At 43.1% G+C, this 25,646-nt stretch overlaps 1 protein-coding gene and 1 long non-coding RNA gene across 17 annotated transcripts in view; both read left to right on the plus strand.

The window, feature by feature from the left end:
• Positions 1-25,560, plus strand: part of LOC6728830 (maternal protein pumilio) — a 167,366-nt gene extending 141,806 nt beyond the window's left edge. For 8 of the 16 annotated variants that reach the window (XM_039295337.2, XM_039295339.2, XM_039295338.2 and 5 more), the window contains 6 exons: positions 3,280-3,327; positions 14,391-14,858; positions 15,451-15,667; positions 22,288-23,565; positions 23,642-23,810; positions 23,880-25,560. In XM_039295337.2, the coding sequence (XP_039151271.1) occupies positions 3,280-3,327; positions 14,391-14,858; positions 15,451-15,667; positions 22,288-23,565; positions 23,642-23,810; positions 23,880-24,372 (2,673 nt within the window). In that variant the 3' untranslated portion in view covers positions 24,373-25,560. Of the gene's footprint in view, positions 1-3,279; positions 3,328-14,390; positions 14,859-15,450; positions 15,668-22,287; positions 23,566-23,641; positions 23,811-23,879 lie in introns of those variants that run through there. The other 8 variants (XM_039295340.2, XM_016177146.3, XM_016177153.3 and 5 more) reach the window with 2 other exon arrangements.
• Positions 3,334-7,532, plus strand: LOC120285034. Its single transcript, XR_005544277.1, has 2 exons — positions 3,334-6,753; positions 6,825-7,532. It is a non-coding gene; the product is annotated as an uncharacterized LOC120285034 (long non-coding RNA).
• Positions 25,561-25,646: the final 86 nt, after the last annotated feature.

The following is a 25,646-nucleotide window of genomic DNA, read 5'->3' on the forward strand; positions in this document are numbered from 1 at the left end:
GGCAGTTTCGAATTTAGAGTGCAATTCCCGTTGCAGTTGCAGTTGCACTTGCAATTTGTGTAATTTGTCACTGCATTTAATTTGCTACTCTATTGCATTGCATCGCCGGACCAAAATGAGGGGCTGAAATATAGAAGGCTAGACGCTTTTATTTTTGTTGCCCCACAGCTATTAATTGTAGTATACTTTTTTTGGCTTGGAGGAGGCTGGACATGGAATCATACAAAAAAAAAATGACTTTAGGCTTATATTTAACTAGGGGTATACATTCCCAATTCTAAATTAAAGCGTGTATGCACTGTATCAAAATTAAATATTCAAATGTACAGAGCTACTCCCTGGAAACTGAATGCTAAAAATATTGAGAAGAGACTAACTGTACTTCCAAAGCAATTTAACTGTATTTAAATTTGTGTGCATATTTCGCTCCATATAATTTGTGTATTTGCATTTTTCCGGGAGCGACTAAGATTGTCTGTTCCCTGAAAAGATACTTACTACACAATGGCAACTCTAATTGCATTTGACAGACACACACACTGTGGCAGATATGAGTTTTTCCATCACATCAATGTGTGTTCTACGTTTTTTTTTTCTTATTGCCCCACCTAATTTGCATGCAGAGGCAATGGGGAAATATTTATGCACAATTAAATCAAGTAAAAGGAGGAAATAAATTCAGCATACACTCTGCCCATTTGGCTAGGCAATGGAAAAAAATGCAAATGACATTAAAGCCGAATGCGAATGTGTGTGTGTGTACAAGTGTGTGTGTGTGTGTGTGTGGATAATGGGTAACGCAGTAGTTGACCCACATTCGCCATCTCGTTCTGCCACTTTATCCCTCTCACTTTTCCGCAGTCTGTGTGCCAGTTTTTAATTTTTCTTGACTTTTTCGCTGCTCTTGATTTGCGGCGAATTTTTCTGCGCTCGATTTCACGTGCTTCTCCCTTTGTTTCAACCCTTTCTTCTGCTTTATTTTGGAGCTTAATGTGCATTAAGCATGTGTTTGCCATTCTGCACGTATGTGTGTGTGTGTGTGTGTGTGTGTGTATGGTGTGTTCGCTAATTAAGTGGCATTATGTGCTTCTTTGCTGCCCTTTTCATTTCCGGTCTTTTATTCTGGTCGCAGGTTTTCCGCTTCAAAACAACTCTGTCAACCGAGATTTTGGTTCTTAAATTATTTGCGCTTTTCACTTGAATTTAACAAGTTAATTGGACGTCAATTTGCTGTTTAAATTTCTTACAGCATTTTTCCATTTAGGTAAATCATTTATAGGGAAACTAATAAATGGCCCGAAAAATATTTAGATAAAATGCAATGAAGTCATGCTGAAAGGCATTTTGGACCCAATTTGAGCTAAATATGCTCATCTAAATCATGATTCATTTGACATTTGGGCATTATTTGCCATTTATTTGGCATTTATAAAGTATAATTTATAGCCCACCACCCACACATATTGATTAGAAGTCTGGCAATGACATTTGGCGTCCTTTTGGCAACTTGCTTGGAACTCTCACAATTTTCCAACATTTTCAAACATCCGACTAACCCGCAGACCAGCTGAAAAGTTTACAAAGTTCATTAACAACAAAGCGCATTTTTGCCGCATCGAACAGCGACTAATGTAATCAATTTCATTGCAACTAATTAAATATTTAATATGAATTTAGCCAAACAGGCGAACAAAAAGTGCTGGCTAATGTAAATGTAATTTGATTGTATTCACAAACACGGCCGCAACTACAATCTGTTGTAATTTAAATGCGGCAATTCGAGGGGCGTTGGTTTTAGGGCCTGTGTTAATAAACCCGATAAAAGGATCTTCCCTGCTTTTTATCGTATTTATGTCGATTGTCATTTTAAATGTTGGGGAAGTATGTCAGCGATAAGCGAGACAATTTACACTTAGTGCCAGGAATATATGAATACCGTTTCTGATATCAGCTTTAAATTTATCTATCATCCGCTGTAAACCAGTTTCTAAAGACTTGCTCCAATTATACTATTTCGTGTTTTTTTTACCATTTTATTTCTTTGTTAGTTTTTACGCACAATTTTCTCGGCTACATAGCGTGAAACATGGCAAATTAACGTCCAGAAATAATAAGTTAACTTTTTCTTTTTCTTAATTTTCCGTGCTTACTTATTCAGTTTTTCAATTTTTTTGCAACACGAACTATCAGCGAACCGAAACGTTGAGAAAATTGTTTGCTCAAGTGATTAGTTTTACTTTCACTTGAAAGCAGGAAATTAGTTTTATGCCATTTCTTTTCATGGTGACTCATAAGCTAAGGATTTTATTAATAATGCACAAGCCATTTATGTTAAGCAGTTTTGAGGTACTCGTATGTAAGCCCCTGTACATATTATGACAGACATGGCAATCAAAACCTTCGGCTGGCCAAAGTTTAATGGCCAGCAAAACATATACATATATTCGGCCAGCAACAATTTGTGGAAATGTTGCAGCACTCAACGCCATATCTCTTTGTGCATATGCTGATAATAGTGTTAATTATGCGCCTGTCAATATGCCAAACGATTTTAGCCTGAAATATGCTGGTTTCGACCGTTTCCGTTCTGTGCCGTTATGGCTTTCGGTACTGGGAATCAGTGTAAGCCCAACTAAATCTGAGTGAGCCGAGAACCACCGGGCAAACTAATTGAAGTTTGTATTTAGCACAGTGACAAAACATTTGCACAAATCCGAAAACAATTCCGCCTTTCCCCCGCAAAAGCCATTCCACAAGTTATCGCAGCTGTTTTGCCTCCGGGCCAGGTTGGTCTGGTCTGTCCTCTTCTGGTCTGGCATGGAATGGTATAAAGGCCAACCAGACGGGCTTTCAGATTCAGAAATAGCAACACAATTTTCAATTTTAATTAAAGTTCAAACTTTGCCAATTATCTGGGGAGCATGGTGATGGCAAGGGGGTAGGTCCCGTGATCCCAAATTAAGCGCATCATAATTTGCATACGATTATTGTGGGGTTAGAGAGGGCGTTGTACGATGCCATGATTGATAAATCAATTTGTCCCAGCTCAAGTTTTATTTGTAATCGAATGATTTGCGCTGGAATTAGTTGAAAATTTGTGCGCATTAGATGCTAATCCGGTACTGTAACTGAATGTGAATTATTGTTATTGATTTAGACGATTTTATGTTATTACAAATTTAATTTTAACTCATTGATGCTTACTTTTAATGGTTTAATTTGCAATTTATACCGTGAATACCATTTAAATACGACATTTTCCTTATTCTCTCTTTTTAGGTAAGTTTCGGACATCCAAAATCCCCTGAAACTATACGGCGAAGTGTTGTAAGTACCCAGAGTTGCATTGAACACATAAAAAAAAAAAAAAAAAATTCCTCGTTTCGCTTGATAAATGAAAAATTTAACAAGCTTTGCAGCTTGTGTGTGTATGGGGGTAACAAATAAAAAATGAAATGGCTAAAGCCGAAAAATGCCGCAGATCCATAAAAGGCCCGTTACAATCTGTTAGGTCCTGGGTTGCCCAACTGGCAGGGTTGCCACCACCACAAATCATGCAGCTGGCATTCTGAATCAACATGGAAATGCCATCGTTGGCCAATGCATGGCATTTAATGCGAATGCGAAACTAAAAATAAATACAAAGAAAAGGCAACTACTTCGGCCGGGCAAAACATGCAACATTCGAAACATTTTTCAAGTTACCAACTGGAGGAGAAATGACATTCACAGCCCAAATGGATTGTGCAAACTCCATGTTACATTGTGCACATAGCTATATGTATAGATTTTATTTTACAAATTAAACAGCAGTCGCCACAGTCCGATTTTAGTTGCTCTCCTTAGTTTCAGTTCGGTTCCTACTTTTTTTGTTGCACGGGTGCGTGTTGCGGTCTCATAAAAATTTCAGCTAAAAACTCGGAAAGCTCTCCGATTTCTGTTATGGCAGCCATTTTGGATTAGCCACCATGAAGTGGTCCGTTTTTTGTGTGTGGGTGTGTGGCAATAAAAGGAAATCAAAGTTTATGACATTCACTGGGCATTTGCACTTGGGCGAGTGTGTGTGTGTGTGTGGGCCAAAAGTTGGAAGTGGATAAGGCGGCAAAGTCCTTTAGCTTTATCGATGTCTGTCTGGGAAACTGTAATCGCTTGGGGGATAAATGTTGTTTAAGATCTTTAAATTGGCATTGCAGACAGTATCATTGCGGCAAAGGATTTATAGTTGCTGGCCAATTATGCGCTAAATTATTCAAAGGCCGATGGCAACGAATGGCTATTTGTTTTATAATCAGTTGCCGTATTTAGAATATAAACATTCTTAAGGGGCACCTTTACACCTATGTGTCATTTTCTCCCTCATTAGCCAAGCAATCAAATCAAACAAATTGTTGACAAAATTCCAGCGAAGTAAATAAATAAAAACGCCCGAGGTCATTAAATCCGACTCACGCACGCCTCACTCAAACGCACCACCCACAAAAAGCACCCAAATGGGACAGCAACCACCAAATCAACGCAAATTACAATAACTAAATGCTTTTGCTTGCCCTATAAAAAAAATTCAGGAAAAAATGCCCATATTACGTATGTATAAACGGGAGTTGGTCCTGACGCTAAATAAATAAACTGTTAAAATATGCAACACACTGCGAGAAAAAGCGCGTGGCAAAACTACTAAAAAAAAAAAGTAAGTGTGAAGCAAATTTCCATAAATCACATTTCAGCGAGGTAACTTTTCGCGTGACAAAAATCAACTAATGTGGTTAATAAAAATAAAACAGAGAAAAAAAAATGAAAACAGAAACCTGCCGAGAGTGGGCGTGGCCAAGAGGATGAGGGGCGTGACAAAAGTTTATTGCAAAGTTAAACTGAACTTAGGGAACAAACGATGGAAAAGCCTGAGCTTGGAGGCAAGAAAATTTCCGTCGGGCGGGTGGGAAAATAGCACCCACTACCCCATGGGCATGTAAATCACTTTCAGCGAAAACTTTTCCCACCAAACGTTGCTCGAAATTTATGCAAATGTTGTTGATGTTGCTACTGTTATTGCTCTTGTTGTTTTTGTTGTTATTCTCTCACCTGCAGCAGCGCCACCTGACAGTGGCAATTGTCGTTGACATTTTCACCTGCTTTTCCTTGGGTGTGATAAAAATAAAAAAAGAAGCCGAGCTAAACTTTTCGGCCCAAAAAAAACACACACACAAACGAAAAAAGAAGTAAAAGAAATTCTTAAATGGCTTTTAAATACATCCCAACACTTGGAAAAGTGTTGTTTTGAAAACCAGTATAGCAGGATGTTGGAAAAGGGTGCATTTCCCATTTCCTCGTTGACTGAAACTTTTCTGTGGGTTTTATGAGCAGTAGTTTCATGTTGATTTATGTTCGATACATATCTGGCATTAATAGTGTGGTGGAGGGTGTATTTCGTAGGCACTTCGACTGACAGTCTGTCTAGTTAGTAAACCTCTGAAGAAATGCCTGCCCGACGGTAAAATGACAGAAAATCAATGAATATTGAAATGCGTTCATTTTTGGTTTTTATGAGTGGCCCAAAATGGAATAGGGGGAACGAAATCAGGGGAGTTGGGGTGTTGAGCTTGCCTGCGATTAGGAAATAAAATGGGGGCAGAAAATAACCAATAATTCATTAGGTGTCTGTCACTATATATATGAGCAAACACCTGCGCATTCGAACAATTTGAGGGGATGGAAAAGTTGGGCCATTCAGTTAGTTATTGAAGTAATCGATTTGACATCACAATGCACTGAATTTAAGTTAAGTTAGGGAGTACAATTTAACTAAATTATTAAATTGGGTAAATTTACTAGAATTATTATATACAATAGATTAAGTTATAGTAACCTTAAAGCCTTCGTAGACAAACATAAATTTGTATCTGAAAGCATTTTGTGCCTCGGTCGCCCACAGTAGCTTGTGTTTAGTTTTATTTTTTCTGCAAAAGTACCCACATGGAGAGGAAACGACGGGGACGGAAAGGACCTCAGCCATTGTCCCACCACATATGGCAGCTTAATTTCATTTAGCTGTGACCTCCCTTGCCCTGCGCCTTTCCTTTCCTTCGGGCCATTCTCATGAATTTTTCTCATGGTCTTCGTACGCTTTTCTAAATGCGAAATTCCCCGCCTATAGACGACAACACGCCCACAAAATGGCATTCAAGAGGAGGTGATGCAGGGGGGGCAGGGGGGCTGGTGGGGGCAGCGGGCGAGGGAAATGCAACTGCCAGCTCACTCATTATGTCCTAGACAGGGCTGGAATCCTAAAGACCGACAGGGCACACATTAAAATTGTATGGTGTGGCAGGGTGCGCAAGGCAGGTGCACCGAAAAAATAAAAAGAAATTTGAAAAATATGCTCTAAATGCAAACCAAAACATTAAAGTTGATAGATTGAATAATTATTATTATAATATGCAGCTAGCTTCTGAAAAATAGAAATTATAGATGAAATAACACTATTTAAACGAAATGTAGAAGGATTTGGGTTAGAAAAAAATATATAGTTTAGAAATATCTTACATATACAGAACTTCAGACAGGTGGTATTTACTTTAAAATCTGCCCTTTTCTGTTGCTCTGTAGTTGCGAAACGTTGCCTACTTTTGTGGCCGTCGTCTAGTTCAAACACACCGAGAAACAAGAGAGGGCCACAAGGACTAAGGACGAGGCGGTCAAGACAGGAAATGTTGCTCCCTCCTTCGTCCTGATCACGATGTGTGTGCCTGTGTGTGTGTGTGAGTTTGTCTTTTGTTTGCTTTTCGCCGTTGAAAATCAGGCTATCGATTTTTTTCCCCCACAAGAAGGAGCCAGAATCGAGGAAATGAAGGCGGCACCGGCAGCGAGGGGGCGTGGCCGTGTTACTTGCGCTTTTTCCGCATGCTTTCTGTTTACATTTTCACGGAGGACACACGCTCCTGCCGTTGAGCGAACCACAAGCTTAATGCGGAACTTTAAGCAGTTTTGCGACGGCCACTGGGAAAATGGCCACTGAAATGGAAATTCAATTTGAAAATGCTGCAGACACACGGGGGCGGTCGGTCAATCAAAGAGTTTGACAGTTTGTACACCTGGTGTGGGTTATTTAATTTGCAAATAGAAACTAATTTACCGGCAATTAGCAGCAGGCAGGCAGCTACACCGAAGGCAAAAGCAAACAAGGACGAGCAGACAAGTCCTGTGAATGCCACCTCTCCACTCCACTCACTCACTCAGCGTCCAAATACCGATTGTTGGTTTGCTTAGCAATTAATGATTTTCAGTTAATTTGAGAGGCAAGTCGGGCATGAAATTGAATTTAAGACGCTGAGCACGTAGCAATCATAACCAAAAAATATTGCCCCCCAATGCTCCTGCCGGACCAAAAGGAGTGAGTGAAAGTGCCAGTGGCAGAGCATGGAGGCATTCCTGTCAATTAATAGCAGTTTGTGGATGGAGTCCACAGAGGAAGTATTGCCAGGCGATGAAGTGTTGATCCCGGAGAAGTCACGTATTCGGGAAGTGAGCAAATGAATCGTGAATTAGGCCAATCGGAGTGGCTTACTGCTGAATCAAAAGCAAATAAGTGTAGTGTAATATGATAGCAGAAAGACAATTAAAGCTAGGAACGTTTAATTAGGGAATTATTTATACCACCGAAGTTTAGCCAACAAAATGCATTGAAAATAGCAATTTTATTGCGCATTTCTCTGTTTAAACTTTAATGAAATCAGTTTTAAAACGAAATACCTGCGCTAGCCAAATGCAAACAAAAATACCCAAATTAATTGAAACTCAATAATTAAACTCTGTCATTAAATTCAAGCCTCTTTTCTGTTTGCGCCTGGCATTTCGGTTACGGGCCAATTTATTGCCCATCTCCCCATTTTCATCATCACTTTCTCGCCAAACTCTATTTTTCGGTTGAAATGCTGTCAGCGCAATTTTCCCGGCCATCAGAAAGCAATTGTCAAACGGGACAATTGGGCTGGAAAAGCCCCGGAAAATGGTCGAATTGCAGGTGACTGTCACTCACAAATGTGTGCGGCTTCTACGAATGCCAGATTTTAATTGAAATTACGTGCATTCATGTCCCAAAGCAATGGCTTAATTCAATAAGCCACGAAGCTCCAAAAAAACGCGTAACTTCTTTAAAAAGTATGCTTGCATACTTTGTTTGAAAGGACCCGAATGAGGCGTGAAAAAAATAAACCTAATTGACTTTCTAATAGTTCAGCAAATAGTTGTGTGCGCCCCCAAAGAATGCAACAAAGCTGGCCAGACAATCAAAGTTAGCTGCTGTAAAACCGCCGCATGCCACCCACAGCCACCCAAAAATGTTTGCCGCACACAAGAATTTTCTTCTCGCTTGCTGCGATTTTTTTTTCTTTTTTGTCTTCCTGCCAGCTGGTCTTGTTTGTTACGGCAAATAGTTTTAATGGGCGGCGGTTTTCCGGCCAGCAAGTCGAACTTTTCCACTGGCAAGACAATGGAGAAGAAAAGCGAAAGAACTCGCTTCAATTTGCAGCAATTTGTTATGAAATTCAAAGGGATCTGCATGGTTTTATTCCCTTGGCAATTTGCAAGGCAATTAAACTTGACGCCGAGCGGCGGTGGCGGGCAAAGTTAAAGTCCCTTCACAAATTTTCCCCGGCCGCACAACGTTGCGTATGCGCAATGCTTGACCGGCGAGAAGTTGCTGAAATAAAAACTGCATAAATAAACACTTTGGCTGGCTGACTCTGACTCCCTTAACATTCCCTTTAATTCCGTGATTGCGCATTTATGGCTTCATTTGCCTCAGATATTTTTATGTCCGTTCTCCTCGTTTGAGGAGGGGGTATATATAGGAGTGGAAATGAAGGGTCTTCCCTTTGTGGTAATTTGCAGCATCCTTTGAAGCCTCACACCACCACCACGTCTATCGAACATTTGTCCTGCGGCATTTGGCAATATTTTACGTTAAATGTGCTCTTCATGTAAATGAAGATTCCACACTTTATTCCAATCCATATATCAACATTGTATTTACCGCTGCACAAATTAAGGTCACATTTACCGAACATTCACTCGCGATTTCCACTTTTCTGCGTCATCATTAAATAAGGAAAAACCATAGTGAACCGAATCGTCGGGGGGGGGCAAACGTAAAATGGAAATGGCGTAATTTCATTAATAAAATAACACTGCCAAGGAGAGGAAATGGAGCGAATTTCGGTGGTTGGTAGTGGGTTCTTTAGTGGTTCGGATTTTACACAATCCAGTTGTGTGCGGTAGGGGAATAAAATGGCCCCGAAATCCTACTTATGCATAGTGAATGAGGCCAAGAAGACAGCTTAACCTTAATAAAGAATTTTAATGTTTTAAATTCTCTCCTTCTTTAGCTGTTGATAGCTTGAGATTCAATAATAGCGATAACAAAAGTGTAATGGCTTTCTGGATGGTCCACAGTTTTGTAAAACTAATTCCCCTTCTATAGTTTCTCAAAGTTCGCCCAGAAGTTTGTCATCGAATTTTGAACTTTTCATTATTGAGTAAAGTAACATAAGCCAGCTTAACCCATTTTTCATTACTCCTTTCACGCTCCGATGTCCTTGAGTGGCTGGAATTTATGGGTGGAAGCAAAGAAAAATAAGGAGCGGAAAATGGGGGCAAATACGTAATTCCTGCAAGGTTGCAGGGGAAGAAAATAAAGAAAAGGCGGCAGGAAAGTTTAACAAAACTTATGAAATATGTGGCAAAGTTGAGGCGTAAATAGAAACTACAATGTTGTCGACACCCCGCCTCTTTTTGCCCCGCAATTTGCCCACCTTTTTCATTTGCTGCCATTTCCACGGCCTTTTCTTTTGTGGCTCACGTTTCAGTGGGAAATTGCGAGTAACGAGGAAAATTAAAAAGCAATATACAAACAGCAATCACGCACACAGCAGCACAAAAAGAATTCTGAAACTCAAATTAAAGAAAGTCAAAGTGTGCACTGTTGCAAAAAATGGAAACAAAACCTGAATGTCCTTTAAGTCGTTGATCAGTTATAAACAATTTAAAGTCATTTGCAATTCGTTACATTCTTACTCACTGCTCAAGGTCAAAGCGGAGATATAAATAAAAACTCGACTGCGTTTTTCTCAGTGTGTGTGTGGGTGTGTCCCGAGCCTAAAAGTAGGCATCAAAAGCACACGCGTGTGCGGTCATTAAGTAATTCGCTTTAATGGTCAGCGAGCTGGCCACTCTCCTTCCACCCCGCCCCCTCACTCTCTCTCTCTCTCTCTCTCTCGCTTTATTAGAGCTTTTCCCAGCAGTTTTCCCACCCACTCGTTTCCACTGGTGGGTGATTGCCTAATGAGCCACACAACGCGAACAGAACACGCCGAAAGTGCGCTAATGTTTGTTTGTGGCATTAATTTTGTTTACAAGTCGTTTGTGCAGGAGGAGTACCCATGAGGGTCACCCAAACACCCCAGCAAGCAACCCTACCCCACATTCTGTTGCCCCCCATAAACTGTCCCCCTAACTGGATGTCCTTTCATTAGCGAAGGGGCTGCCCCACCAGCTCGCCCGTCAAGCTAAACCGCTCTTCCATCATTCATATTCAATTTGCGTTCTGTTTTTATTGCGCCTTAGCACAGACTACAAATATTTGAATTGCACTCATTCTGCTCGGCTATGCAGATGGGTGAAATAAAAAGGGGGGGAGGGAGCTTATGGGGGAAATGGACACTTCCTCGAGGAGCGCACTTAATTGATTGCTTTTCAGCTTGAGCCAGGACACTGCGGAGGGTTGGCTGCGTAATTGATATTTAATTAAAGCGCAGCAACTCAGCTGAAGTAGCTGCCAACTCATGAGTGTCCTGCGAAAAGGACGAACACCAGCGTAGCGTCCGTCCGCCCAACCGGAGACATTGAGCGTGAGTAATGACAGTCATCTCGAGTCAGCAGCTGGGGAAAGTGAGCTAGTAAGAAGTTCAAGCTGAGCACAGGAAATTGGAAAAAAAAAGGAAATTAAATCAAGTGGCCAAGTAGAGTTTCAATCGTTTTCAATAGAAGTGGAAAAGGGCAATCCATACTTTTTGTTCAAAGTGAAAAGGGAATTCAATTTAATATTATGTACTGACGCGAAGATCTCTTAAAGACACCGGAAATATAAATATTTCAAACTAATTTAATAAAACTTTATTTAAACGCACCAAAAAGAAAAAAACCAAACTTCCGGTGAAAAATGTGAAAACTAATTCGAAATAATTTGACCAACTGCTGAATCCAACTTGAGCTTATTCCCGTCACACGGAACAACAAAAAACTATGTCAACTGGTGGAAAGCAGAGGAAAGGGAAAACCGAAAGCGGAGAATAGAAACCGAAACAGAAACAGAAAAAACCCTCCAATTGCAGCAAATCAAGCCGAACAACTTTGTGTATATGCCACTTGAAACTTTCCGGCTTTTCCGCAGACAAGGTGAGGTAGGCAGTTAGCCAGGCAGTTTGGCCAGGTTCTCGAGCGTTTTGTTTGCCTTTCTGCTGTTTCTGCTGTTGCCACTGCTGTTTTCCTGCCGCTTTTTTCCCTTTATGCCGCTGCCTGGCCATAATTATAAATCAACTAGCTGAGTGCGCCCCACCTGCTGCTGCTGTTGCTGTTGCTTACTCCCAACTAACTAATCCACTCAGGCCAGAGCCGAAGGCAACATTAAGAGCTGCCACCAGCACCACCACCCACTCAACTCCAGCGAACTCCCGCCGCTGGCGACCCACTTGCAACAAGTTGGGTGGAGCTGGTTCGGGTGGTGGGCGGGAATGTTGCCACAGTTAGTTGACTCACTTTCACTCGAAGGGCGTCACAGAAGTAAAAATACACGCTGAATAGTACCAAATATAGAGTTCATAGGAATGCAAGATATTTAGGATGTGTTATTATACTTATTAAATATTCTAGATAGTAAATTAATTCTATTAATAATCCAATGTAGAAGAACCATTGCCCGTTTTTCTCAGTGGACATAGTGAGGGCAGCGGTAAGGCGACCCCAGTCGGAGCATTTCCCCTGTGTATGACATCAGCTATAATTTCCATTACGAGTCGAGCGCTGAAAATTGTACACCAGGGAGCTTATTAAGCACGCTTCCCCCTGCCCCCTGCCCCTTTTTGTAATGTGCAAATGAAATGAAATAAAAATGTCAGAGCGCAGGGTTCGGAATGATGCCAGAAATGCCGAAATAAGTGGAAAAGAATTGTGAAAAACGCGGGGTTGTGGTAATACCAGGGAATGCGAAAAGGGAGCCACACGACGCCACGGAAACTTGGCCAACATTTTTCCATAATTTCGCCGCTGGGCTTGCAGCGCTTCACTTGTTGCCGCCAATCTGCTCTTGAACTACCAATCCTTGCGCCATAATACCCATAATTCCCTTGTCCTGAGTAATGTTAGCCTAAGGACAATAACTCGAGTGTGTCATGTGCGGATCGTAAATTTGCCACTGAACCGGCCATTTGCATAAATCACTGGGTATTGCAGCGGGTTGCGGGAATGCCAACTTATAGGGCCATTAAAGTCACAGCCCAGTTATATAACGCATTTTCGAATTAAAGAAAGGGGGAAGAACAGAAGCTTTAAAAAAATATATATCAATGTTTTTCTCTTAGTGTAAAAGAAAGAAAGAGGAGCCCCTTTTTGGAGCAGCACTTACATCACTTGGCAACTAAATCAAAGCATTGCATACTTTACGGGCGTGAAATTACATAACTTCTCCGACTCCTCGGCTCGTCCCATCTCCAGTTTCGCGCACTTTCCCTTTGTTTTCAATTTCGTTTTAATAATCGTAAAGGGAAGAGGAACTGGCGAAAGGCAGTTAGCAGCAACCCTGGGACGAGGACTTTGGGGGGCCATGGCAACCGATGGTTCAGATTTCAACACTTATTTGGCTTCTGATTATTATTTCATGCTCGTGGGCCGTCCTGAATCCGGACTCTCCGAGTCCTTTGCCCTGAGTCCTGTGTCCTGAGTGCTGTGTTCACGCATCACGCGCCCAAAAAGTATGCAGGCCATGATATTTGCTTTTTATCGCCTTCGCCACATTTTCACATTTCGGCGTGGAAAACCTTGTCCCGGTTCGTGTTGCGTTCGTCTGTTGTTTTCGAAAAGTTTTTGCGTGTTATTATTATTTTACTTTGCCATCATTTTTTCCTGCCACGTTTCAGTTTTATTTGCCCTTTTTGTTTGGTTTTATTTTTACTGTTGCCCGCGCCCTGCAGCATTCATCAATAATTCACATTTATTTCTTTCTTTTCCTTAATGTTAATGTCATCCCAGTTGGTTTCTCAGATTCGCTTGCTCGCTTTGTTTTCCCCTCAATTCGCCGTGTAAGAAATCGACAGGAGACCCCATCGAGGGAGTACTGTCTTCGGTGGGGGCGTGGCAAAGTCATTGAAGCCGTTATGCACATATCCTTATGCTCGGCTACGACTCCAGGTGCGTCCAAAGGGGACTGCAAATTTATGCCTTTTGTACAGTCTCAAACTGACTTTCCTGGGGAATAATAATACAAATACGTAGAATTCCAAGGGAAAAGGCACTAATGCCTTGACTACATCAAAGTGGAAGGTATACCTATAGGAAGGGAAATTTCTATGAATTTCCATTTACTATGAATTGTTAAATACATAACGAATTAATCAGAATAATACACACAGCTAAAATGAACTTCAGATCCGGTTTACCTTCGGTAGCGCGATTTATGCATGTAGTTTCTAGTGGATTTTTTCTGAGTGGCTGTTGCTCCTGGTGATGATATATTCACATTGCCAGAGACAAGGCATAAAATAGGAGAAAAATGAAGGAGGACATGTGGAGCACTGGGGGTGAAAAACAAGTAACACAACACTCAGTCATGCGTTTTCCCGTTTTAGCTCCTTGTTAGTTCACTCTCTTTTTTCTGCATTCTTCATGCTGATTTGATTGGATTTGATTTAATTTTCCAATTGAAAACACTTTATCATGTTACCGGTGCACGTACGTACATACATATGTGTGTTCTGCTAGAACAACACGAGCAGATGCCATCGGGTTATGTATGTATGTATGAGGCAACGGGGCGGTTACTTGATATGACTAATAATCACGGCTTAACGCAATATGTTGCGCCCTATTAGGCTAGACTTTACCATAAGCCAAAACGAATTATTCCAGTTGGTATCATTACATGGAATAAAATGCAAAATGGAAAAATTAAATAAACCAATTCAGATTTAGCTTGTTTTATGGGGTACTTTGATCATATTCGATTTTACTTTAAGTGTGTTATTAATGCAACTCAAGGTACTTACTTCCTAAGGACTTTTAACCCTCACCATGACTGCAATGATGAGCTGATAACCTAACCTTCGAACTCTTTTTCTACCCCGCAGCAACTGTTTCGCTCGCAGAATCCGGGCCTTGCAGCAGTTGCCACAAATGCAGCGGCCGCAGCAGCAGCCGCAGCAGCTGCCACATCGGCAGCGAGTGCTGCGGCAGCGGTGGGCGCACCACCCGTTCCCAACGGATCGCTGCAGCAGTCGCAGCAGCAACAGCAGCAGCAGCAGCAACAACAGCAGCAGCAGCAACAGATGCACATGGCGGCCGCGTCGCAACAATTTTTGGCCGCCCAGCAGCAGGCGCAAAATGCGGCCTATGCCGCCCAACAGGCCACGCCCTACGTCATCAATCCGGGCCAGGAGGCTGCCCCGTATATGGGCATGATTGCCGCCGCCCAGATGCCGTACTACGGCGTAGCGCCATGGGGCATGTATCCGGGCAATCTGATTCCGCAACAGGGAACGCAGCCGCGCCGCCCCCTCACCCCCTCGCAGCAGGGTGCCGAGAATCAGCCGTATCAGGTGAGATATATAGCCAGGACATTATCATCCATCCCGCACAGTTGCCGCCGTGTTAATGTCCCACACAATGAAGCATTCATCGTATGTACATACATAGAGGCACTGGTGGCACCATATGATGGTGCTGTACATATGACAGGTGTCAATTGACTGTAACAAAGGCTTCACACTCGCGGTCACAGCTAAAGTTAAACTAAGTTAAAGTAATCATGGTATAGTAGCATATTATGGTGCTATTTTAATGGTAGGAATCATAAAAACATAAACTATTTGCATATTAGGCGGTTTATTTAGTAGGGATCACAAGTGTACGTTTGTAAATTCAAAAAAAAAAAAAACCAAAACTGTACTATGATGTAAAGCTCCCATTGTAATTGTAACCATAACTAGTTAATTTGACCTAAAACGTTGTATATTTATGCTCTGTCTCTCTTCTTTTCTCTTTTTTATACTCACATCATCAACAACACGCTTCCATAACCAACAAACAATGAACAAAACCAAACAAAAATCTAACCCCCTGTACAAAAACGAAATCCGTACCGTGTAAAATACCGTGACCATCGTGATACTACTACTGCTGCTGCTGCAGGTCATCCCGGCATTCCTCGATCACACGGGCTCCTTGCTGATGGGAGGACCCCGCACCGGGACGCCGATGCGTCTGGTTAGCCCCGCCCCCGTTCTGGTGCCCCCGGGCGCCACCCGTGCCGGCCCCCCGCCCCCGCAGGGCCCACAGCTGTATCAGCCGCAGCCGCAGACGGCCCAACAGAATCTCTACTCGCAGCAGAATGGATCCAGTGTCGGAGGTAAGTGCTCCTTTGCTTTGTATATAACCCAACTGGCAGTGGGTGAAAATGAGCGATTATATGGATGAATTTCGAATCAACTTGATGATAACCCAACGTTTAGATGATAACATAAAGTTACATGGCGTATGATCAATATTCACCTAACCAAACTGGCACACTGTTCGTATGAGTAATGTAGAATATAACATAAAGTTACAGGGCGTATGAGCAATATTTACCTAACCAAAATAGCACAACGGTGCGTATTAGTAATGTAAAAATGTACTACATTGAGTTGATGAACTTCTTGCAATATTATCATCACAAAATGCAACCATTTATTCGTTCATTTCGCCCAGTGTTGAGTGACAGAAATTGTAATTAGTGTAAAGTGTTGCACATCTTCATCAACATACCCAATAAAATTCACTCCCTTGTTGTATGTATGTATGTATAGCCATTAATCTTTGCTTATCTAACAATTCTCTTTGTACTTAAAGGATCTGAGCTCGTAAATAGCAAATATATTCGGGCTTGCCAAATGCCTTTGAATATGTATGTGTGTCTGGGCAATAATAATAGAACAAAGGGTTACAGGGGGGAAAGTCATTGCAACTTGTCAGCTCCATTGCAAGTCTATGCAATTATAATCGTGCAATTTATAATATTGAGTTTTCATTTCGATTATTTTGCGTGCTTTGTTGCTCTACATTCTGTAAAACAAGGCAGCAACGCTATTATAGATTGAAAAGTGAATTCTGTTAATACAAAAAGTTGCGAGGTGTTACTATATTTCAAAAAGTTGAAGTCATAGTTAAGGAATATCCTAGAATAACATTCCCAAAGCAATCCATTTAGTGCTCCCCAAGTTAGAATTACAGGGCATGCGTGAATCGAGCATTACCCAGTCGAGAATGCCATGAAAACCAACTGTTTGTGTCAGTAAATTTCCCTGTTTTTCATACATATCTAATGCACAGAAGAGCCATCGAGGAGAAAACTAACAACAATTGCATGCAAGCACGCAAAATGTTATTATTGCCAATGCCCCAGCAACTTCGGCTCTCAACTTCAACTAAAATGCAACTGCAGAGACAACAACTGCAGAAGTCTAGAATAGAAGACCAACTCATGCAATTTTAAACGTAACGCGATGAGTTTCGGTAGAGACTCCTACTAAATGTATAGAAGGAAACAAAAAAGGGAATGCATTGGGTATAAAATTGCATCAGCGGGAAACGATAATAGTTTATATGTTAAAAATATTACGAAATGCTAGATGGAAATTTAATGGGCAGTAATAATAAGGCGTTTACTTAGATTTAGCTCTGGGTTAATATTAACCTTTATATATTTATTACTTATATTTAGTTTTACCAACTTTCAAAAGCTAATACGCTGTGCACACTCATTTTCCTAGGTATCCAGAACTGAACAAAGTTTGTCCATGAGTTTGGGTGTGCCCAAAACTACCAATTTGCAATAGAATACTTGCCGGTTCTAAAAGGAAAATGTTGGCGATGGCTTATCTTTGTTGTTGCTGTGCAATTGTTGTAGATTTATAGAATTTCAAATTATATTAATTAACTACAGCTAGGCAACAAAAGTGTACAGCTTGTGCTTTACAAACTATTAAAAGGATTTTAAATTACTCCGAATTTGGTTAACTTGTTTTCAATCTATAAACATAAACTGCAGCTTACGGAACGCGTTAAAGTTCCTTAAAACCGAAAGTTCATACACACCGGTACGGACATCAGACGTGGACAGCTCCATTAACTCCATTAACAATCAGGCGAAATCAATTATTACGCTTTCCACCTACCGGTTTTTATTTCCCGACCGCATGCAAAAACGCTCTTTCCATTAACGGAACGAATTTCCCGGACTATGGCAGTCGAATCCGTCCATCCGCCTGACGGTCGGGAGCTGGCATTATTATGTCGTTAATTCATTTTGCCTCATATGGCAGTTTAATGAAGTTTCCAGTTTTCTCTTCTTGCACACTGTTGTTCCACATGACGTATGAGTGATTACGTATTTCATATATTTTTCGTTTTTTTTGTTTTCCACACGGCTTTTATCACTGAAATTGTTTTCAACGTTGCAATTTTAAGCACGGGCTTTAAGAGCTGCGCGATCTGCAAAAGTCCTCCGGTTAAGTAATCCATTTCGGATTTCGAGTGGCTGGGGAAAACTCAATCGAACGCAATCCGTTCTCGAGACCGCAAGTCAAGCCCTGACATGCTTTGCCCCGAGCACCGTGATGATGCCAGGTGATTAGGCTAAGGGTCTCTCGAGTAGTGTGCCACATTCGCAGATTCACATGTGCCGCACTACTACCAATTTGGATTAGTTGCACTGAGGGAAAAGCGTGCGTATCATAAGATATTAAATGCCTATTCAAATCGAGAAGGAAACAATGCTAGATGCATTGAATATTTGATTATATTTAATATTTATTGATCGATTATACACTTGCAAATATATATTCGATGGCATTTTTGGGCCGAGTGTAACCATTTCCACTTGCGCATTCGCATCTCAATTACAATTAGCACATGGCGCCCACAGTTTGTCCTCCGCTGGCACAAATCCCCACTAACAAGTGCAGGCGGCATGTTATCCAGGCAGGAGGCAACCTCATCAGCAGCCCACTCATTATGTTGTGCAATCGATGCTGTACAGTGAACACCCTTGTTACCCTCTTTCTAGCCGACTATCTGTCTGTCTGCCTGTCTGACTGTCTCTGACTGTGTGCAATGTCAAAAAGGCTTTTTAATGGAGATTATATTGTTTTAAGTGGCTGACTGTAGGGTGGGGAGGGGCTGTAAGAAGAGACACGGGTGGCAAGGGTGGCAAGTTGGATATCAGTTGAACGAATCCCCTTCTGCGTCAGAGACAAGCTGCAATTACAAACGTTAATGCGCCTTGGCCGGGCCTGAAGAAGGGTGGCATGTGACTACTGGGTTCCAGGACCAGGCCAGGATTGTCAAGAGAAGGGGGGGTGTGGGTGGTTCGGAGGCTGAAGCAGAAAGCAGCTTGACTTTGCAACCGCCATACCCATTTTGGGTATTGCCTTGAAAACAATGGGGGCAGCACAGAAGCGGCAGCAGCAGCAGCAGCAGAAGCAATAGCAGCAGGAACATCCTCCTTTGCCTGCTAAATTATTATGTACACCTTTCGCATGTTGGCAACATGTGATTGCATCACACAGGGGTGCTGGAAAAGTGAAAGGCAACCCATCGAATGCAACGCCCAGCCAACGAAACCACTCTGCATACAATGCAGCACATTGTTCGTCCTGCCAGCCAGCTGCTTTATCCTTCAGCTCCCTGCTCCTCCAGCTCCTCCTCCTCCACCTCTTCCTCCTCCCTTCTGCGGCAGCCTTTTGTGCAAATGAATTCGTTTATTTTGTAAAATGTCAATTGCTATGCTGGCTTACAGGGCGGAGGAGCAGCAGGGGCGGCATCCCTGGTTGGATCACATGCAGCACACGGATGACACTTGCTGCGGTGTCGGGAGGTGTTGGCGTGGCGGTCGTGTGTGCACTTTACGCTTAATGAAAGTCTCAATGATGTGTGCCACACGGCGTATGCGTGACGCAAATCAAATTGTATTGCTGCACAGATCGATGTAACAGTGTCAATCTACAAGAACGCTTGTTAATTAACACTTTAGCTTTGTAGCTGCATAAAACTTCAGCATATTAAAGCTTAATTGTAATTACAGCTTTATATATCTATAAATTATCTTTATGAAGATTGATACTTTTGCACTGGAATCGAAGTTTAACTGCATAAAGGCAAACTTTTATCTGTCTACAACAGTTGCTAGAATTTAATTGCCAGCTCGCAGTTAAAAGTTCTTGCATTAAACGGGGAAATCCCGAGTGAAATGCTTAGTTTAATGACAGCCAGCGGGGCAAGTCGGCAAAAGTTTGTAATTCTTGCATTTAAATTGCAACTAATTTGGCGCCTCTCTACTTCGCCGAAATTGCAGAAGGGGACAGACTAAATTTCAAATACAGACGGCGGAAAAACACAAACAATTTGCATCGAGGAAAGTGTTTTTTGGGGGGGGCTGAGTTTTCCACGACGACTGCGCCTGGCGTATGCTTTCCATCTGTTTATTTTATTTCCTGGCCATGCGTTTGCCTGGTATGGTTTTGGGTTTCGGTTAGGTGCGTGTAGTTGCACAATTTAAAAGGGAATTATTCATGCAATTTGTGCTGCCAACTGCCCCCCAACCCCTCAGCGGGTGGTGGGTGTTTTTGGGGGATGCTGGGCGGCATTTGGCAGTGTATATGGGGCCAGCCTTGCCACTCCCCACTACCCACTTCCATCCACACCCATCCACTAATTCAGGGCCTGCCCGACGACCGTCTGTCTCAGCTCAAATCAGCTTAGAGTGGGAGCAGCCCTCCATTTGGGAGACACTTTGCCAAATGAAACTGCAGTACACTCAACCAAAACTTGGCTAGCATCATTCAGTTGTAAATTCAAATAAAATAATGTAAAGATTAAATATTATATAAATATCTAAATAAGTTCGAAGTAACTAAGCAGAGAGTTGTCATTTATTTTTGAGTTATGTAAGAACGCAATCCGAGTTTCGATCTCATATATTTCTCGCAGTGCATGTGGATCCATGGCTGCTGCTGATGTGGGCGGTGGGTGGCATTAAAAGACGCCAAGTTTATTGCAGGCGACATTCTGTGGTTTATGCACACGTTCCGCAAATAGAAAGAGAGCGGCCGAGTGGCGCGAAGGAGACGGCACTAGACGCGAGAGACGACACTTTGCCTGCCGCTCGTCCTTAGCTTAATGTAATGATTTTATGAATTATAAATGCACACACGTGCACATTATGCACACGTCCCACTCACTCCTATTTCCGTCTCCACAAGGAGGGGGAAAAAAGTGAAAACGCATAAAAACTGCGAGTCATTTAAATGTCGGGAGGAAGGTCGTCAATGGGCGTGGCTGGAAAACTATTCTCGGCTCGGGCAACTTTGTAAGCGCTGTTAAGTAGGCTATGAAAAAACGGTTTAAGGGGCATTATATGAAATGTAATTAGTGCTAAAGAGCTGCTTCAAAGTAACGGAAACAGAGCCGCGCTTTAATTGCTCAAGAATTGCAGTGGCTTTTAAATGTCTTATTATCCTTGAAATTTAAAGGGATTACTTAAGGAAATAACAAAGCGGTAGGATATTTGGATTGCAGGCTCAACGTAAAGTAGTTATTAATAACAGAGCTAAGCCACTTAACTAAAATCAATCTATTAAGTTACATACAATTTCCTCGAAAATTGAGACATTTTCCCCAAGTTACTTTAACTATCGATTTCTGCGTTACACTGCACACCTGCTAACACTGCTCCACTTTAGTGTTCAGCAACAAACACCAACATTGTGTATTATTTACCAGCCCCATTTCGCAACTTTCAACAAATTGCTTAATAACTCGGTCAACAAATTGCGCACACTGTGTTGACATTAACAACATTCGCCTCGCCTGGCCTCGCCTTTGCCGTTCCACCCGCCCCGGAAACCCGGTGCCACCCAATCCCTTATTCACCTGCAGCCAGCTGGGAATTTCGCAACCCTTTCGCGCAGCCGTTGTTGCAATAGTTCCTAAATAACTTAATGTGTCCTGGCCACGCTTATGGCGTATTTACCGCCCTCTCAATACAAATTTGAGCAATTAATCTGCAGTTGGCTCCTGCGGACACCAAAGTGCAACAGAATGTGGCAGATTGTGAAAGGAATTTATTATGGCCGAGGGCTTGCAGCCTGAACTTTCGCTTTTCGCTGAGTCGCACATTTCCGGATCATTGGTCGCAGGGAATTGGGCGACTCAGCCTGCAAATCCCTCAACGTCTCGCTTTCTATTCCCTCTGTACTTTCTCCACTTTCGCCGCTTAGATGGCAAATCAAATGCCAGTGACAGATTACGACATCAATCAAGTTGGCACCGTCTTTCGCCCAGCTACATCCACTCACTGTGGCCGCCCACTTGTATCCTTTTACATATCCTCGCAGATTGCAGGCTGCCTCATGTGCGCGCACCATTAATGCTGTACATTATGGCTTACAGAGATGGATGTCCGCGGGCGGGGGTGGGATGGAAAGAGAGAGGGATGTCTATCGTCTGCACTGCAAATGCCAAATGGCTAAGTGACTAAAACTAAGCCAACAGCTGCGCCTCGAAGCGGGCAATTAAGTTTTACAGGCGCATCAAAGCCGCCTCCTCGCTTCTCTCGATTAATTACGGAGCGGCATTGGTGACCGACCGGAAAGGATAATGGCACAGTTGCGTCAGAGAGTTTTATATCTGGGACAACTTCGAGTTTATATCCCGCTGAAGGCTGTAAGCCGGATGGATGAAAGTGCGGCCAGCTTTATACAGGGTTTCGATTTTCCATTTGCCAATTCATTGTCCTTGCGGAGGTTGAGTATGACTGGGTGGTGCTAAACTAAGCAACTAACTAAGGTGCAACTAACATGATTAAGTTCACATGTACCTTAATTTAATCTTTCTAGTTTAAGTCCTGCCATAAAAACCATTCATTCTCTTTGATACCTCTCCAAATAGCTTACCATTAACTAATGCATTTTTTCTTTGCAATTTTTTCAGGCCTCGCCTTGAACACGAGCTCGTTGACGGGTCGCCGCGACTCCTTCGACCGCAGCACCTCCGCCTTCAGTCCCTCGACCATGGACTACACCAGCAGCGGTGTGGCAGCGGCCGCCAATGCGGTGAACAACACAGTGGCCCAGGCAGCAGCAGCTGCCGCAGCAGCCGCCGCAGCGCGTGGCAAGTGGCCGGGAGCAATGTCGGGAGCGGCCAGTGGAGCCTACGGAGCCCTGGGAGCGGGCAATGCCTCGGCCAGTCCGCTGGGCGCACCAATCACACCGCCGCCATCGGCGCAATCCTGTCTCCTGGGCAGTCGGGCACCTGGAGCCGAGTCCCGCCAGCGGCAGCAGCAGCAACAGCAGCTGGCCGCCGTTGGTCTGCCGGCGACTGCAGCAGCTGCCCAGGCAGCGGTGGCCGCGGCTGCCAACAATATGTTCGGATCCAACAGCTCGATCTTCTCGAATCCCCTGGCCATTCCGGGTACGGCAGCTGTGGCAGCTGCGGCGGCAGCAGCAGCGGCCGCCAACTCGCGTCAGGTGGCTGCCACGGCAGCGGCAGCAGCGGCGGTGGCAGCAGCAGCCGGTGGAGTGGGAGGTGCCCCACAGCCAGGAAGATCTCGCCTTCTCGAGGATTTCCGCAACCAGCGGTATCCAAATCTTCAGCTACGCGATCTCGCTAACCACATTGTGGAGTTCTCACAGGATCAGCACGGCTCGCGGTTTATACAACAGAAGTTGGAGCGGGCCACCGCTGCCGAGAAGCAAATGGTGTTCAGCGAGATCCTGGCTGCAGCCTATAGCCTGATGACCGATGTCTTTGGCAACTATGTCATCCAGAAGTTCTTTGAGTTCGGCACTCCCGAGCAGAAGAACACGCTGGGCATGCAGGTCAAGGGTCATGTGCTGCAGCTGGCGCTGCAAATGTATGGCTGCCGAGTGATTCAGAAGGCTCTGGAGAGCATCTCGCCGGAGCAGCAGCAGGAAATCGTGCACGAACTGGACGGACATGTGCTGAAGTGCGTCAAGGATCAGAATGGCAATCATGTGGTGCAAAAGTGCATTGAGTGCGTGGACCCCGTGGCGCTGCAGTTCATCATCAATGCGTTCAAGGGCCAGGTTTACTCGCTGAGCACCCATCCGTATGGATGCCGGGTGATCCAGAGGATCCTCGAGCATTGCACTGCCGAACAGACCACGCCCATTTTGGACGAACTGCACGAGCACACCGAACAGTTGATTCAGGACCAATATGGCAACTATGTAATTCAGCATGTGCTTGGTAAGCTATCACTTGATAATTTAACATATATTCCTTATAGACAAGACATCAACTTACCTTGATATTTCCTTTATAGAACACGGCAAGCAGGAGGATAAGTCGATTCTTATCAACAGCGTGCGCGGCAAAGTTCTGGTGCTATCACAGCACAAGTTCGCCTCAAACGTTGTGGAGAAATGCGTTACCCATGCCACTCGCGGAGAACGCACTGGTCTCATAGACGAGGTCTGCACCTTCAACGACAAGTGAGTGCCCGCCCGGAAATTGAATCCTTTTTAGCTTTAACTTAACCAAAACTAATTTTCCCCCCGCAGCGCGTTGCACGTGATGATGAAGGATCAGTATGCCAACTATGTGGTCCAAAAAATGATCGATGTATCGGAGCCGACGCAGCTCAAGAAGCTGATGACCAAGATCCGGCCCCACATGGCCGCCTTGCGCAAGTACACCTACGGCAAGCACATCAATGCCAAGTTGGAGAAGTACTACATGAAGATAACCAATCCCATAACGGTGGGCACAGGAACTGGAGGAGTGCCGGCCTCCTCGTCGGCGGCGGCAGTCAGCAGTGGTGTCACCTCAGCATCGGTAACCGCCTGCACCAGTGGCAGCAGCACCACCACGACCAGCACTACCAACAGCCTGGCCTCACCCACCATTTGCTCGGTGCAGGAGAACGGCAGCGCCATGATTGTGGAGCCCTCCTCCCCGGACGCCTCCGAGTCCTCGTCCTCGGTGGTGTCAGGCGCTGTCAACAGCGGCTTGGGTCCCATTGGACCCCCGACCAACGGCAACGTTGTGCTGTAAAGGAAATAACAAATTAAGCCAGGCAGTCAAAGGAAACTTCCTTCTCGAATCGCAGTATAGTTTTTAGGAGCTGTAGAGCTAAACATAAACAACAAGTACATATAAATGTAATCTTATTTATTGGAAAAGCAGCGATAAATGGAGCTGCACTCGAAGATTTGCAAAGAGGATAGTAAAACACTCATGCGCCAAGCTAGAAAAAACAAATAGCAAACAAAGAAGCACACTGGCAAGCAAAAAAGCAAAAGAGCTTAACAGCTAAAATGAAAAGAAATTTGTATTTTTACGAACAAAAGTAATAACGTTCTCACGAAAAAAGATTTCAAAATATTTGTAAAATGCGCTCGCATATTTAATTTGTAAAAAAAAGCATGAACCGCAAGATGAAAGAAAACAAAAATGCGTAGTAAATCGCGATCAAGAAAAAATAATGAATGTAATGTAAAATGTCAATGAAACAGATTTGTCTGCGTACATTTTCGTTGTAACTTTGTATAAACTAATTATTATATAGCGAGTCTATCTGTAAATGATTAATGTTTCGACTGTAAATTAATAAGAAGACAACTGAAGAGCCGGCGAGCTGAAAAAAAGAAAGTTTAAAAGCGGGCTGCATGAATTAGCCTACGATTTATAAGTGCAGACAGAGGAACCATTTCTAATATACAAACATATATACGAGGGATAACAGCAGAAGCCGCACTTAGTGTAGAATGTAGAGTAATAATGTTTTTGGAGCCAGCAGCTACCAAGACACAATGAAAACAGAGACACACGAGACACGCCCACGCCCCCTCACGCACACTCGGTTGCATACACCTACACAATGAACGACTCTTCAGCCCATTCACGTTGCTTTTGCACTATGTAAAAATTTTGTATAAAAAAACCCCAAACAACAAACCATGTAAACCATGTAATTTTCAAATGTTTCACTGTAAAATGTATACATACTTTATTTTGTAAATTTTTTTTAAGTCGCAAGTAACTCATACATATTCTATTCTAAACTTCACGCATGTATTTATAATTTTATACACATTAGCTGGTTACCACTGATCGACGATCAGCATGGATGTTGTTCAGCTGGTGGCCAGCTAAAAGAACCTGTTAGCCAAGTAAGCCAAAAATGATAATAATTGGATTTTAAAACAGTAACCATCAAAATAAACCAATTTTTTTCCAAAATTTTCCGAGACCCTTTTATGTTTGCTAGCCCACCTTATTGTATAATATATGTATATGTATAAATATGATTTTAATCGACACTATGC

The sequence above is a fragment of the Drosophila simulans genome, chromosome 3R (assembly GCF_016746395.2).
Source record: "Drosophila simulans strain w501 chromosome 3R, Prin_Dsim_3.1, whole genome shotgun sequence".
In the NCBI taxonomy this organism is placed as follows: Eukaryota; Metazoa; Arthropoda; class Insecta; order Diptera; family Drosophilidae; genus Drosophila; species Drosophila simulans.